A 17297-nucleotide genomic window follows, 5' to 3' on the forward strand; every position below is an offset into this window, starting at 1 on the left:
AGGGAGGGGAGAGGGATTAAGGGAAGGATCCAGAAAGAAGCGGGAAAATAACAGCCAAGCTGTGTTATTGTTAATATTAATAATCGCCTGACACGAGACAGTCAACATTACTTCTCAAACGAACGAACAGGATGTTGGGATGTATTTCTAGCATATAGGTCTCTCCTCTAATTCACTCTTTCTGCGAGTTATGGTTATGACCTATTTCGGAACCGCGGTTTACCAGTTTGGAATCTGTGTACCAAAAACTTAATATGACCGTGGAGAGAATCGAAGGTGAGCATCACGGATTGTACTTAAACAATGTAGAACGAATGGAAATGAAGGTTGCCACTTCAAATTTTTAAACATATAAATCGTGACAAACAATCACTAAAACAATTGTTTTAGTGTTCATAAGCATAAACTCTTGTGTTTGAAAGAAAAACAATTCTATTTCCAGGTGACTTTAAAGGATTATACCGTGATACCATTTTATTCAATGGTGGACAATCAATAAGTTTAAAAAAGAGCAAGGAACACGCACTATTAAAACAAAATTTTGATTTGAGATCTCTAGTCGAAACTTATACACGCAAACGTTGGTGTACACCACTCTTAAAACTGCAAGAACTAATCACACTTGTAGTTTTTCAATATCGAAACAAACTTCTGGGACGAGGCTGCTTATTATTTAGAAACCCCATTTTGCCAATCATGCCCGTATTCGTGGGACCATGGATGGGTTCAATATAACATGAACATCAGTTTGGGCAACATTCTTAAATTGTTAAAGTAGGTAACCGGAAATGAGGGTCAAGTGTTGTTCTCTGGCTTCCTTTGTTGAGATGTTAAATTTAATCTACTTCATGTATGACTAGTCCCCCCCCCCTTCCACCCAGCATACTATGTGGTATGTCTAAAGCCATTTCCTATTAGTTTAACCATTAAACTAAAGTGTTTGAAGAAATAGAACTTGGACTAACTTGGAACTATGTATCTTTGAAAACCTAGACTTTGCTGTAGTCTATTTTTAATGAGATCCGCACAATTCGTGTCGTAACTTTTGTTACCCTTTGACACGGAATGACCCCGGTTCAAAGTCACGAAACATTTCAACATAACCGGTGATTCAATCAGCAAAAGGGAGTTCCCCCTTGTACACGCAATACCCTCCGTTTTGTGCATGATCAGCGTGACACAACGACAAGAGCAACAGAGTTTCGCTATGGTGTATACAAGCAATGGTGTAAAAGAAATAAAGTATAAGTTTTGCATTTATTTTCAGTCCAAACAGGGAGGCAACTGCGACGTAGACAGCATTCGTTTATTGGGGACAGATGCTGATGGCTCTTGGTATAAAGTTGCTTTTGTTGAACAGTCTGGTAAGTTGTGCTTTCTAAATAATTAAATAATTTATAGTGAATGATAGGCCCCATTTCATAGCTGTTTACCTTAGAGATCGGGGGCAAGTTGTCCATACATATAATGATTATAGTCCAAACGGGGAAATTGCGCTCAGTTTAGGCCTAATGCATTAAAGACAGTGGACACTATTGGTAATTGTCAAAGACCAGTCTTCTCACTTCGTGTATATCAACAAATGCATAAAATAACAAACCTGTAAACATTTGAGCTCGATTGGTCGTCTGAGTTGCGAGATAACTATGAAAGAAAAACACCCTTGTCACACGAAGTTGTGTGCTTTTAGATTTTAGGGAGCCGTTTCTCACAATGTTTTATATTATCATTCTCTCCCCATTACTCGTTACCAAGTGAGGTTTTATGCTAATAAATATGAGTGAGTAGTTACCAATAGTGTCAACTGCCTTTAAGACTCCGCAAGATGCCTCAGCATGGTCAAGGTTGATTTCAATGGAATGATCTCCGTCACCATAACCGTAACATTTTATGCTGATAATTATCCATTGAGCCATTGAATTATATTATTGAGTAACTACCAATAGTGTCCACTGCCTTTAAAGTTCTATATTCTTGTTTGTACAAATCTATTAAAGAGCGACGTACCGGAGAGGGTGAGTGCACCGTGACAAATAATAAAGAAACATTTCCGCTTTTGGCATTTGTGGCCGATGGCGATTGATATTATTCACTAGCTAGGCCTACAATGTTTAAAAAAAACCATTGTACAGAATATTGTCTTCCCTTTTTTTTCTCTCTCTTTTTGTGTATTTTAATTTTTGTCAGCACTATCCCTATTGGTGGTGGCGAGGGGGGGGGGGGGCACTAGAAACCTATAGTCTGAAAATCTGTTGATTTACCCAAGCTGTGCTCAGGCGGTTAGGAATGAGGAATATACAATACTATGACAACTGTCAAATAACATGGGTCTATATGTATGAGTTATAGGCCTCTGAAACAAAGATAACAATGCAATATTGCGCTGAGTGAAATGGTTACAGTCCAGAGTTCAAATTATGATCATATGCATCACAAATTTGTACAGATGGTTTCCCGTTACAATGGAGGCCTACCTATATATCATGCATTTAGTAACAATAATGCAAACAGCAATACATTTCTCTAAATAAAAAACTCTACCTGGCAAGTAGATATACACATGGTGAGTTACCACAAACCAACATATATAGTGATATGTCACATCATGCAGTTCCTCAAGTCTCATCATCCAATGTGGAGTTATTTAAAGAGGATATTATTGAGCAACTTGTTGTCAACAAATGTATGATTAGTACAATCTTGGAGTCACATATTTAAAGCAATTTATTTACTAAACTGTTCAGTCTCTCAATGTGCAATCAATGTGTCAATTTAAGTTTAAGCTGGTACTGTGTTTGTGTGGAGTTTTTTGTAATGGTGTATTCTTGAGCAAACTTATTTTCAACCCACAAATTTGTATCTTCTACACAGGTGTTAGTTATGTGTTAGCAAGGCCTCTTCTTGAGATAGTCATTGATGGACAAACTATTTCCCTACAAGTTCAAGACAGCCAAGCACCCCCTAGTACTACAGTGTTTTCATCTTCAGAGGTACCTGAAGATTCGGTTGATCTTAAAAAGGGACAAGTTGCCTTGGATCGGTCGAGTTGGTCTTAGCTCTATGGTCCATGAAAAGCGTTTGAAACCGTTTGTTATTAAAATGAGATGGTTAGAAAGATGTTTAAAAGTAGAATAAAATGATCCACACAAACATGCCCCGAAATTGCATGGTTTTCATTAAACGTCGTGAAAAAAATTCTGTCCACCTTGAAATGCCAAATGCATAATTTGTGGGTTGTCACTGCAAAGTAATAAAACCGTCTTGGGTAGTGTGGCTTTTTACAGTTAACCGAAAAACAAATGATCATTGCGATTGTCCAGCTTGTAATCTGCTTACCAATCTTTCACCTCTCTCCTTCTTTCTTTCTTTCCCTTGAATGTTTTTTAGGATTTTCTTGTTATCATAATGTTTTGTATCGCATCAAAGCCTAAATTAGTTTGATTTTATATGTTCAGATACCAACAAAACGACGCCCTCTTCTTTCTAACGCTGCTTCAGAAAGTCCTAACCTGACAGCTGCAGCCATTCAAATTGAGAGTGAAATGGATGGGGAAACAGGTGGTGCAAAGGTATATTGTAAAATTTACTCTTTGTATCTGTATTTTATGTTTAAGGAAATATGTTTATCATAAAACAATAGGCAGGGTTACTGAAGGTGCACCTAGACAGTTTGGCGAGTTGTGCCAACGTACTCAGGTACTTATGAAGATGCAATATAGAGTATGGAGGGACTGGCCAACAGACTTGGGTACTTAAGGTGCACTAGACAGTTTGACGAGTTGTGCCAACAGACTCAGATACTGATGTAGATGCACTATACAGTATGGAGGAACTGGCCAACAGACTTGGGTATTAAAGGTGCACTAGACAGTTTGGCGAGTTGTGCCAACAGACTCAGGTAATGATGAAGATGCAATATAGAGTATGGAGGGACTTACCAACATACTTGGGTACTTAAGGTGCACTAGACAGTTTGACGAGTTGTGCCAACAGACTCAGATACTGATGTAGATGCACTATACAGTATGGAGGAACTGGCCAACAGACTTGGGTACTAAAGGTGCACTAGACAGTTTGACGAGTTGTGCCAACAGACTCAGATACTATACTATACAGTATGGAGGAACTGGCCAACAGACTTGGGTACTAAAGGTGCACTAGACAGTTTGGCGAGTTGTGCCAACAGACTCAGGTAATGATGAAGATGCACTATACAGTATGGAAGAAGTGGCCAACAGACTTGGGTACTAAAAGTGCACTAGATAGTTTGGCAAGTTGGTGCCAAAAGACTCAGATACTGATGAAGATGCAATATACAGTATTGAGGAACTGGCCAACAAACTCAGGTACGTAAGGTGCACTAGTATAGACAGTTTGGCGGGTTGTGCCAACAGACTCAGATACTGATAAAGATGCACTATACAGTATGGAGTAACTGGCCAACAGACTCGGGTACTAAATGTGCACTAGACAGATTGGCGGGTTGTGCCAACAGACTCAGGTACTGATGAAGATGCAATATACAGTATGGAGGAACTGGCCAACAGACTCGGGTACTAAAGGTGTACAAGACAGGTTGGCAAGTTGTGCCAACAGACTCAGATACTGATGAAGATGCACTATACAGTATGGAGGGACTGGCCAACAAACTCAGGTACGTAAGGTGCACTAGACAGTTTGGCGGGTTGTGCCAACAGACTCAGATATTGATAAAGATGCACTACACAGTATGGAGGGAATGGCCAACAGACTGGGGTACTAAAGGTGGACTAGACAGTTTCTAAAAACAGATGTTTAAGCAGACTTTTAATTTGGTTTTAAAGCAGATTTTTAAGCAGATTTTAGACAACGTTTTAGGCTGCTTAGCAATCGGCTTGGAAACCTGCTGAGCAATCTTCTAAGCAATCAGCTATAAACCTGATTGAAAATCTGCTTAAAAAACTGCTTAAATTTCTGCCTAAAAACCTGCTCTAAAATGTGCTTAAAATCTTTATTAAAATCTGCTAACATCTGCTTAAAAACATGCTTAAAAATCCGCTTGAATTCTGCTTTAGAATCTGCTTAAACAATATAACAATGCCGGCAAACATGAAAGGTCAGGATTAGAGAGTAAGCTGCACCAGGATGCAACTAACAATGGGCAGTGTAAAATTTGTATGATATAATTACTACTGTTATTTTTATTAGGCTGCATCATTTACTTTACCGATAACTGATATTTTGGAAAAGATGATGTCACTCTCTCAAACCACCTTTATGGCAGGAAAACTTACCAGATAATCCAGAGGAAGTTGAATTGGAGGAAGATGAACCGGAGGAATATGAGCAACTGATTGTAGTGACTGGTGTGAAACGTTCAACAGATACTGAGTTGCTGAAGCTCTACTTTGAGAATCCAAGCAAATCTGGAGGAGGTGAAATAGAAGCGTTTGAGAGGGAATCTAAGACTGGTGCCATCAGCATTACCTTCAAGGACCAATCAGGTTAATGTTAGCGTGTAAAGCATTGAATCCTTGTATGTGAAGATATTAGACAAACCATTGTAGGTCATTCAGTTTAATAATAATATCAAACTGTTTGTTTCTGTTTTGTCTTGAATACCAGTTACTTCTAAAGTGGCTGGGAAAAGGCACAAGCTAGCCGGTGCCACTCTGAAGGTTAAACTGATCACGAAGAAGAAACATTGTCAACTTCCGATCAACGCACGATGTCTGTTTCTAGAAGGAATACCAGATGGCTGCTTATCTGAGCATATTAAGCTCTTTATTGAGTATAGATCATCCATGGATGAGGAACCCACAATCCAATATGGAGAAAAGCCTGGGACAGCTTTATGTACATTCTCAAGTGATATCCCAGGTAATGAGGCAGTCTCACATTAAACTAGCTATTTTTGTTTGGGAAGTTGTGATTAGCATGCAAAGTAAACGACTTCAAAAGTTGTTTTAAATTTTGACACTCTTTATTAGCTTGATCATGAAGAATACGGATTTGCCAATGATGTGAACTCGACTTTAATCGGTTGAAAAATCTGAAAGGGCTAACTAAACTGTTTGACCTAGGCAGTTCTAACCGGAAAGTGAATTTTTTATTTTAAAAAATCTACCCCCTGAACCAGGCGAAACATCCTCATCGATTCTTTCAAATCACATTTTGATGACATCACTCACGAACAAAAACTGGATGTCTTGTTATCTTTTCAGTTTGCTAAAGTACAAAGGAATGAGATTGATAGTAAATACTCTTTATACTGCTTTAAATGTTTAACAGTGTATAAATCATTATTCATAAATACCCAGACAGTTTCGCTTCTGCTATTGGTGGAGAGCGCGTCACGTGGGGTGTTTAAACGGTTGATAATGACCAGCTGGAGCTGTTTATAACCGGCTGGCTTCCGCGTGTCGGGCTCGCGCGTACGCCAATATTGTCACGCTCTGAAAATGACGCAATTTTGATTTGTATGATGTACGACTAGCATTAGTAACAGCGCGTAATCTATTTCTAAGCGCGCGCGCCTAATCTATTGCTAAGCGCGCGCGCGTACACACAACCCACGCGCATCAAACAGATTCTTCACAAAGTTTTTGAAAAAACCTCAAATACTTCAAACCTCGAATTTTCAATTGTCAAAGTGTCAATAATTGTATTTTTTTACGTTTTTCAACAAAAGGGCATTTATGAATTTGGCTCGGGCCTTTATCACACGGCAACGACCCTGCCGGTTTTAAACGGCCGTTAAAGAACTCGTCGCTACCCTTTTATTCCCTTATTTCTGAGAAGAAACTGAGTGTTTATTTATAAGAAAGATTTGTTTAACTTTGAATTTACTGAAGCAAACTACAAGTATCAGTTTGTAACTGAACAAAAATACCTTAGGATATTGAAGGATAGGATTTTCTACCAAGATAGAAGTGCTTCCCAATCTTCAAATGTCATTGACATTGAGGCCTATGTGAATTTATATTGCATATAAAAATGTAAAATGTAATAATTTTTTTACAAGTTTTTGATGGAAAGGTTTGCGGTTACACCATTTAATGACTAGGCCTTTCTCTTAAATCCTTCAGATTTGAATGCAGCTGTAGCCAATATTTCTAAGAAGAAACTGCAAGGCGTTGTATTAACGGCAGATAAAGTTCGTGAAGCTGATGCAATCTTAGTGACAGGTAAAATATTTGTTTTTAAATAATTTACCTTTCAGATTATTCGTTGTATTATTATGGCCATAGTCAAGTTCTCCCAACATTGCATTTATTTTCAAACTTTGAGGGGAAAAAAAAAAGAAACAACATTGTTTTATGTGTTATCTTTACTTCCTTAATGACAAAGTTTGACATTTATACTGAGTGCTTGTTTATTTACGTATTTTTCTAAAAAAGGATTTTCAAAAGATGTAAGTCTGGACGTCATCGAGTGTTATTTTGACAACAAGAAGAAGAGTGGAGGTGGTGGAGTGACATACGTACAACCAGGACCTAAGAATGGAAACGTAGTAGTCTACTTTAAAGACTGGAATGGTATGTGTCCAAACAAATTATTTTGAATTATGACCATCTTACTTAACAATCCAAACGATTCAGAAACTTACTTCCCTTAGAAAAGCAAACGCAATTCTATTTAGAGCCAATAAGACATAAAGTGGTAATATCTATAAAAAAAATATATATATATATACAAAAATATTAAAAAAAATCAAGGTTTTTTTTAAAATCTTATTTCAGTATATACATTAGTAGGGCCCAGCAAGTATATAAATTGTTCCCATTTGTGTTTGGACAGGAAATAATGACAAAACTTCTTGTTCATTTAAAAACATTACATTTTGATAATAATTTGTGTGACATCTTTTTATATCAATTATTATCATCCAGTTGTAAAAGAAGTGTTGTGTAAAGACACCCACAGGATTGGTCGGAAAGAGGTACAAGTTGAAATTTATCGAGAACGTCTTGGGAAGCTGAGCCATGGTGATCAGGCGTCCGTCTCTGACATCTCTGGCAAGACAAGGCCTGAAAAGGTGAAAAGAGGTACCGGTAATGTAGCATCAAGCATCAAGGGAGCTGAAGCACAAGAGACTGGCCAGAAAGTAGAGACGAAGAAACCACAAGTAGGCCGAAGAGTCCAGGTACAATTCCAAGGAGATAACAATATAAAACCATCTATTTTGCAGGGTCAATTTTTAAACTCCCTAGATCACGTTATGAAGCTTGTCAAATTACCTATAGATGAATCAACAGCCGTACTTCGATAATGATAAAATTCGTATTTTTCTTGACCTTGGGTTGTTGATACACATGAAATGCTCCAGAATGACCACGAGGAAGAGTATGATCAACTGATTGAAGTGACTGGCTTCAAACCGTCCACAGAAAATGAGGTCCTGAAGCTTCATTTTGAAAATAGTCGCAAATCTGGAGGAGGTGAAATAAAAACACTGAAGAAAGATTCTAAGACGGGTGCCGTAAGAATTACCTTCAAGGACCAATCAGGTGAGTGTTGTCTTATTAAAAGCCATAAAAGCTTGCCAGGTGAAAATCAACCTAAACAGCCAAGGTATTTTCCCATAGAAATCTGCAGTCCGGAGAGAATTGTGGCAAAGCCGGCCGGCCCACTGCTCCGCAGTTATACGGCTTAGGGTCTCTGATTCTCTTAGGGTCTCTCGACAAATCTCTGATTTGTTGTGGTTTACCTGAATCAGTGTAAAGTGCAATGAAATTACAGACGTTTTAATGCTTTCGTGTTTGGTTTTTTGTTGAATCCGAGGAAATTTAGGCTATTTGAATGATTATTGAAGATTTTTGTTTGTACCGGGTTTTATTACATTTATGGTTGATTTTTATTACATTTATGGTTGATCGGTTTATTACATTTATGGTTGATTTTTATTACATTTATGGTTGATATTACATTTATGGTGGATTTTTATTACATTTATGGTTGATATTACATTTATGTTTTTTATTACATTTATGGGTGTTACAACGTCAGTCCAACAGACGCAGATGGATTTTGATTGGTTGTACTTTGTGGCTATGGTTACTTATATGCTCATGGTAACCTAGACTGATCACAGTAGATTTTACCTCAGACTTTTGTCATGGTCTTTTTCTCTCGAAATATTTACTTTAAACAAAGTTACTGTTGACGTGGAGAAGAGGTGGCACAAAATAAATGGCGCCAAGCTGAAGGTCAAACTGATTACCAAGAAGAAACATCGTCCACTTCCAGTCAATGCACGATGTCTGTTTCTAGAAGGGATACCAGATGGCTGCTCATCTGAGCATGTGAAGCTCTTTATTGGCGATAGAGCATCCATGGATGAGGAACCAACAATCCAATATGGAGAGAAGCCTGGAACAGCTATTTGTACATTCTCAAGTGATATCCCATGTAAGATGGTTCTTTTCTAACAAATGAATAAATAAAACTTTTTTAAGTTCAAAATATTTCAATTGAGTACAAGAGTTCCTATATTTGGCAAAGCCATTGTTGTTAATTTAAATTTGAGTTTCGAACCCCTTCTGAAACTAAAAGAAAAGTTAATTTGCATATCTTTTTTTCTAAAAAACAACCCTAATGGGAGTCTTTCTGGGACGATAGAGGGCAGCAGACTTACCGGGTAAATCCATTGTTCTCAGAATTATGCGCATGTTCAGAACTACGTAAACAATGGAAATTTACCCGGTATGTCTGCTGCCGCCTAGCGTTGGAAAGTCTCCTATTGAAACTTGAAGACGGTTAATCTGTGTAATTTGACATTGTCTTTTATTATATAGACCTGGAGAATGTTATAAGAAAAATATATCTGGCAAAAATGAAAGGTGCTTCATTGACGGCAAAGAAAGTTCATCATGCTGACGCCATCTTAGTTCAAGGTTTGATTGTTCTTAATAATTACTAGCGGGATGCCGCGCTTCGCGCGGCACCCCGCTAGATGAGGAGGATTCTAGTATACAAATGTTGTAAAAGGTAATGTGGGGGCAAGGGAGGTATTCTTACAGGTAAAAATAATTCAGTTACACTTGGCAAAATGTACATCCTGAGTCCCGCTCAAACTGCTTTCATTATAGTTACGAACTTTGTGAAACATTTGTCTTGTTATTTCGAAGGTCTGTACGTCTAGTTTTGTTAATTTATATGGAGACGGGCCAATCGGAAAATGTATAACACGCTGAATTTGGAATCAGCAGTGATAGTTGGTTCCCTTAGCAACAAATCCATAGTCACCGATAGCCACGGATTTGAGTGGTCTAAGTCTGGTCTCCCCCCCCCCATCAATTATCACCGCTGCTAATAGCAGAGGAGAAATCCGACTAAAAAGGCTTGTATGAAAGTGGTACCCTGTTTTAAAACAAACTCATAATCACAGCCACTAATAGCCGCGGAGTTTATCTGACTGAAAAGGAAGATTCGAAGAAGTTCCGGTATACAGCAGATAAAACAAAACGCGCCAGTTGGTATGGACTTTAACGTATTGACTTTTAAGTCAATTTCTGCAATATTGTATTGAAAACAAATATATTTAATGATTGGTTGCTATAACTGTTGAATGATTTTTGCTTTGTTTCCAATGACGTGTACACGATTTTAGAATCTAAGGCCCCATTCATCGTGATTTATAGAGCGTGCGTCCAACGACACATACAAAGTTGTCTGAGCACCAAATAAAGCGAGTTTTCGGAACATGCTGTGCAACATCTTATCTACTGTTTTTACCACCGCTTTTGGGAGTAACCGAGCGTCGGCCTCATTAATTTTTAGTTTGTTCTCATATCAATTAATTCTCATGTAAACTTTCTGGTCAACATCCGCCGGGGCGCGCGCCCTGCGTGACGAAGTCCCCTGATAAAACATCAAATTATATATGTTATCATAATTATCTGTGGAACCCTATACAAACTAAAATAATAGAAACGGTAATGTTATTGGTCTTTAATAACTACTCCTACATTCTCTCACTTAAATCACTTTCAGAAAACATTTGCCTAGTTATTTTGAGGGTTTGTATGCCAGCTACCCCTACATCCTCTCACTTAATTCACTTTCAGAAAACATTTGCCTTGGTGTTTTCAGGGTTTGTAGGCCAGTTTGTTTAATTTTGTATGGAGAAATTCGTAAAAAGTACCCGATTCAGCTGCACATGAGGGCTCTTTCGATAACAAAACCTGACGGCCGATTGCTTAATACAAAACGGATTTGGCAAAATCTACATCCTGAGTCCGGACCAAACTGCGTTCTAACAATTTTGTTGCTTCAGAACTTTGAATGGAATGTTCGTTTACAGCTTCAAAACAGCCGTTGATGTTTCACAAAGTTCGCAACTATGAAAGCATACTATTCTTAAACGGTGATTTCATGTACTCTGTTGTAGGTTTAACTGGCAAAACCTGTACAATGTATATAAAAAGAATCAGTAATGTATTTACTTTCTTTTTGAAAATGTTTCAACTTTTGCGTGTATACGTTCTGTGTGTGGGGGATGACATATGTTGCTCATAAGGACCTACAATCACAGCAATTTTTATCAAAATCGGAAGACATGAGGTAAAAAAGTGCGTTGGTCTGACATGGAATGACCCATATACACAATGCCATTTACCCCTCTGCGAAACATCAATGAGTCACTCTGGAATGTTAATGGGAGTCCGAGGTTGCCACCCACTTCAAACCTAAAGAGGTGGCTCTGTGTGCAGCCTACAGCTCCCCCCCCCTTAAACCAACCGGTGGCCCATATCAAAACCAGACAACCACAGAGGTGACTCTGTGTGCAGCCTACGGCTTCCCCCTTCGACCAACAGGTGGTCCATATCAAAACCAGACAACCACACATGTAAGGAGATATCGCTCGTGACTCCAGCCAATCAGACAACTCGTAAGAGGGAGTTCGGTTCAGGGTTTTGTAGACTTGCAACCCGACGTCTGTAACGATACAACCGTGTTGGATTCAACAAGGATGCCATGCCACTGGACCTTCTAATTTTCAATCCAAGATGGCGCGGGTTATGCTTTTAATCTATACTATTAAAAGCGTAACCCGCGCCATCTTGGATTGAAATTAGAAGGTCCAGTAGCATGGCATCCTTGTGGAAATCAACACGGTTGTGTGAGTGGAATTCAACACGTTTGTGTCTTTTCAGACGTCGGGTTGCAATTTAGTCTACAAAACCCTGACCCAAACTCCCACTTAGAGTCATCTGATTGGAGGAAGTTTGGGCGGCGACCGTGTGTCAACCACTGATCGATGTTGTAATACCAGACTTCCTAGAAATCTTTCTGACAGGTGACTCATTGGACAGTGTTTCGCAGATGGTTCTCCGGATTGGTTCACTCATTGCCCCTTGCCCGCCCACCTGCCATTCGATCCGCCCTTTTTGGTCGGATTACTTTCGTGTTGTACTATATAAGCACGGTTCTCCGAATTGGATCAAACGGAAGCTTTATAATTTGGAAACATTGGGTAGGGCTATAGGTTGGAAGGAGCCTGAAAGGTGTCTATTAATAACATTTTGGGTTGGGGGCGGGAGCTTACACAAATAAAGTAATCATGTGAAATCGAGCCCAACCTCCTTACATTCTGGTCAGTGTATTGTGAGTGGTGTGTTGTCTGGTTTTGAGACAGGCCACCTGTTGCTTGGTGAAGGAGGTCGCCGTGGGACCACTTTAGGTTGAAAGTGGGTGGCGACCTCGGACTTACAATAAATCTCCATACAGAAATTGCACTATTGATGCAAAACGTATCTTGCTGTTTTTAAACTATGGACACTATTTTTATAGAACAAACTATTTACAAGAAGAGAGTGTATACATTCTTGTTAGTACGTGAACACCGTTTTAGAATACAGTTTGTTCATGTTTCAGAGTTTACCCCATCACGGAAGTTTGTGAAACTTATACACGTACGTCAAAGGCTGTTTTGAAGCTGTAAAAAAAAGAACTTTGCATTTGGTCAAAGTTGTGGAGCAAAACGAATGTACATTTTGCCAAATCCATTTTGTAGCCTACTTTAGCAATCGATAGATAATGTTATTAAAAGAGCCCTCCGATGCGGCTGAATGGGGTACATTTTTAGGAGTTTGTCTGTTAGGAGTGTTGTCTGCGCGAAGCGCGGCATCCCGCTAGTAGTATAGATAAGTTTTTTTTTTTTTTTTTTTTTTTTTTTTAACCATGCACAAATGTATCATGGTGTTCCTTTGCAAATTATTCTGTGATCAAAGCCAAAATATCAGCTTACGTACCACACTGTAAAAATGTTGATTTTTGAGATGTATTTTTAATACTCGCTACTCCTACATATGGTCGTAGGAACTACAGGCCTGGAAATTTATCTTTCAGAGGGCAAGGCCATAATCGGTTTTTTTTTTCAAAGGGCACTCCCAATGGAGTGGGAAACGTTTAATTTTAATGGGGAAATTTGTTTTAAAAGGGGCTTGAGCCAAGGTCAACCTTGAGCGGCTTTTAATCGGGAGGCCTGTTGCTATGCAATACAATACCTGCTTGCACCAACGTTGATGTTTCAAGTGCATTGTTCCGAATGCCTTTGTAGTAAACTTATAGTGAATGGCAATACCAGTTTTGGTTGGGGGAGAGGGTCAGTGGGGAGAGGGTCAGTGAGGAGTGTGGTCGTAACTTATTTCAAACACCTGTTTGAAATTGAATTGAAATTGAAATTGAAACTAAAATTGAAATGAAAATTAATGTTCAATTCTTCCACGGGAGATATATAGATTACCCAAATCTCTTGAACGGAAAAGGGATCTACATGTTAAAATTTTGAGGGATTTCGGTTTGTTAAACTTGATTTAGTGTCTTCTTGGAAATTCATGTCCCTGTAAGCTTGTATTATCTGCCCCATTTCAGGAGTTCCACCAGACTTAGAAATGATTGAGTTGTATTTTGACAACAAGAAGAGTGGAGGCGGTGGAGTGAGAGAGGTACAACCAGGACCCATGGATGGACAGGCAATCGTTTACTTTGAAGACTGGAAGGGTATGTACATCACAAATTTTAATGTCAACTTTTTATAAAAATACAAACAAAAAAAACGCAGTTAACATTCAAAGACTGGTATTCCATATGGAAATGATGTATAATAACTGTTTATGATTTGTTCTTTAGTTAATACCCTTTTCTTTTAGTTAATTTACATTTCTTTTAATACTAAAGCTTTAAGACCATGAGTCCCTTGCTGTATTCTGTGTGAGTAGGTAAAACAAAAGAGGACAATATAGTCCATGATTTCGGGAAAGGTTCCTAGTCTGTTCACATTTGTCCCCTTTAAAGCTCCGTAAGTATTACTCTATAAGCACAAGTTGAACTTAAGCATCATGTTTCATTCATATCTTTTAATTCCTGCAGTGGTTCAGGATGTTTTAACCATTCCTCATAAGCTCGGTGGTAAAGATTTGCAGATTGAATCATATCATGACTTCCTGGGAAGACTGAGCCCGCTTGATGCCCCAACTCCACACCCTAAACCAGTGTTGGTAGAAGTACAGGAACCAGTTATGGAATTCCTATATGGGAAAGGTGCGAATACTAAGAAGAATTTGCTGAAAGACTTGGCAAATGTGAAAGCCAATTTGCTGTGGCCCGATGGTTCTCAGAAGTCTCAAGCTAAACTGGAACCAGTAGAAGATGACTTCCAGCAACAATCGTCATGGTTGAACTGGGAAAAGGAAGCTGTCGATGTTCTCACTGACTTCATGAGAGGATGCAAAACAGCCAGAGTTCAGGTTTCACAGTCACTGTGGAAGGATGTAGCTGATGCACTCAAGAAGATTACTACAACTTGCTCGATGGTCACAGATACTCAACTTCATGAAGTGATACTGGTCGGAGCGAAACGAGATGTTGATGTCACTGAAGCAACAATCAATGACATCATCAAGAAGTTACAGAAGGAGGCTGACTATGATGCTGAGCAAACAACAGAAGAAATCAACTGGGATACAGAGAAGCTACACCTGTTTACTATGTGTGGGATTGAACAGGAGATCGAAAAGTCCTTTCCAGCTCTGAAGATCACAGTTTCCAGCCAATATTATGGTAAAACTGGCATCACACTTGATGGAATAAGGAAAACCATCAAAGACGTGGAGCTAAAGATAAGGAGGATGATGGACAGTTTGAAAAAGACAGAGTTCAAAGCTGGGAGTATCAAGGTACAATTTATTCAGCATGTTACGGACACAATTCATGATGTTTTAGGGTCACGGAATGTTCATGCAGCATGCAGTGGATCAGATGATGGGAAGATCACAATACACGGTGCTACAAGCAGAGATATCAGGAAGGCTAAAGCATACATCGACAATGAAATAGAAGAAGATGTGATTCTCATCAAAGGTTCTGCATTAGCTGTTGTACAAGGCCACAAGGGGAAGAAACTGTTGGAATCGATCAACAATCAAAAGTTCGTCATGGCAGGCATCAGCCAGGAAACGGGTATTTATCAGTTCTTCATTCAAAAAAGCTTGTAATAACTAACCATAAAACATTTTTTAATCGCTCTTGATTACAAAATCTAGAAGAGGTAATTGAGAGCCGTTTCAAATTTATTCATCGCAATAATAAAATTAAAAAACTATTTGAAATAATCTTTAAACGTATTCCTTGATGTTAAGATGAGTAATCTTTTAAGGTCATTGGTTCAAATACGGCAAATAAATTTGAAAAAAAAAAACATTCAGGATGATAACATAGGTAGAGTATATATTATACAAATCTTGGCCCGACTTAAAGCCATTGGACACTTTCGGTAAACAGTATTGTCCAAGGCCTACACTTCGTGTATCACAACGTGTATATAAACAACAACAAAATGTGAAAATTTAGGCTCAATTGCTCATCGGAGTCGGGAGAAAATGACGGAAAAACCCACCCTTGTTTCCGCACGTTTCGCCGTGTCATGACATGTGTTTAAAATAAATCCGTAATTCTCGATATCGTAATTCACCATTACCTTCTGTAAACCCTGTAAGTTGTTTGTACATCTGTGAACTTAAAAAAAAAATTCTGTTCCGAAAGTGTCCAATGGCATTAAGTGTTACAAATTGAGAAATAAACAACGGAAGGTATTGTAGAAAATGTAAACTAAACATTTATTGATTTACTTGTGTATCTGAAATGTGATAACACCAAGGGAGGATAAAGGCAACTGTTTTATTTTTCACAATTTGCAATTTTAAGGAACATTTTTAAAAAGTTTACACGTGTGGCTAGCTGCAAGAATTTACATGTTATGAATTGATGTTTTTTTTCAGGTGCCACGTTAACTATTAGACTTGCAGGATTTAAGAGAAATTTGGATGAAACAAAAAAACACATCATGAACTTTCTCAAGAAAAATATCACCAGCAGAAGCATCATTCCCTCAAGCGAGATCAAAGTACGCCTCATTACCACATATCGTAGTCAGGACTTGGACAACTTGAGACAACAACATCAACACAATCTTGTAGCCATCCAGCCACAGATGAGTGGAAGGAACAGAGGATTTATCATCCAGGGCAATGAGGAGGGTTTAGATGCAGTCCGCAAACTGGTCACTTCATTAGTACAAGCAGTAAAAGAGAAACATTATCCTGTATCCAAGACGGGCATGGCTAGACTGTTCCGTGAAGAGAAAGGCAAGAAATTCTTGGAGTCTGTCGAGAGAGAATTTCATTGTGTGATTACCACCGATTGCAACGAGGAGAGTGATGATGATGATGATGATGATGATGATGATGATGATGATGATGGTGATGAACAGGAAGAGTGTGCATCAACAGCCGGCCAGATTCTTTATAGTGTTACTCTACCACACAGCGCCTGCAGGTTAAGAGTGGTTCATGGAGACTTGACGAAGCAGCGAGTAGACTGCATTGTGAATGCGGCAAATGTTGGACTCCAGCATATTGTAGGATTAGCTAAAGCAGTTCGTAAAGCAGGTTTGTAATTTAGATAAAGACAGTAGACAATTCCAAAGGTTACATTTTGAGAAGGCTGTTGTAGTTTTTCACTTCATACTTGGTCAGTGCTCATTCCTGCCTTCTTATTAAGTCATGTCTCCTTCGATCCTTTCAAGTTGAAACACTTATCTACCCCCAATAAGCCCATGTTATAATAATTCAAGTATATACTGTAAAATAAATGGTGTGATCCGGTTGCTCTGTGTACAATAATGCCACGTGTTTTTAAACATCTTATCTGTTTCATCAGTATACTTATTGTCCAAGAATTAAAGTGAGGTTTTTGGTCCAGCTAAACTACTTCCAGTTATTTATGAATGAACTTCAATACATTTTACATCTTAG

The 17297-nt window shown here is 38.6% G+C and overlaps 1 protein-coding gene across 1 annotated transcript; it reads left to right on the plus strand.

The window, feature by feature from the left end:
- The first annotated feature begins 1227 nt into the window (after nt 1-1227).
- Nucleotides 1228-16939, plus strand: LOC117294716 (protein mono-ADP-ribosyltransferase PARP14-like). Its single transcript, XM_033777228.1, has 14 exons — nt 1228-1364; nt 2872-2990; nt 3456-3569; nt 5264-5483; nt 5605-5859; nt 7068-7166; nt 7380-7517; nt 7872-8125; nt 8309-8489; nt 9136-9390; nt 9777-9875; nt 13858-13986; nt 14356-15444; nt 16263-16939. Exons 3-14 carry the CDS (start codon nt 3543-3545, stop codon nt 16937-16939), a joined length of 3423 nt encoding a protein of 1140 aa, XP_033633119.1. The 5' UTR covers nt 1228-1364; nt 2872-2990; nt 3456-3542.
- Nucleotides 16940-17297: the final 358 nt, after the last annotated feature.

This window comes from Asterias rubens, chromosome 9 (genome assembly GCF_902459465.1).
Source record: "Asterias rubens chromosome 9, eAstRub1.3, whole genome shotgun sequence".
NCBI lineage: Eukaryota > Metazoa > Echinodermata > Asteroidea > Forcipulatida > Asteriidae > Asterias > Asterias rubens.

Excerpts from the sequence above, each read along its gene's own strand:
- LOC117294716 (XM_033777228.1), top strand. The coding sequence starts at position 3,543 with ATGGATGGGGAAACAGGTGGTGCAAAG. Across the intron at positions 7,167-7,379 it reads TGATGCAATCTTAGTGACAG|GATTTTCAAAAGATGTAAGT; the intron begins GTAAAATATTTG and ends TTTCTAAAAAAG. Across the intron at positions 9,876-13,857 it reads TGACGCCATCTTAGTTCAAG|GAGTTCCACCAGACTTAGAA; the intron begins GTTTGATTGTTC and ends GCCCCATTTCAG.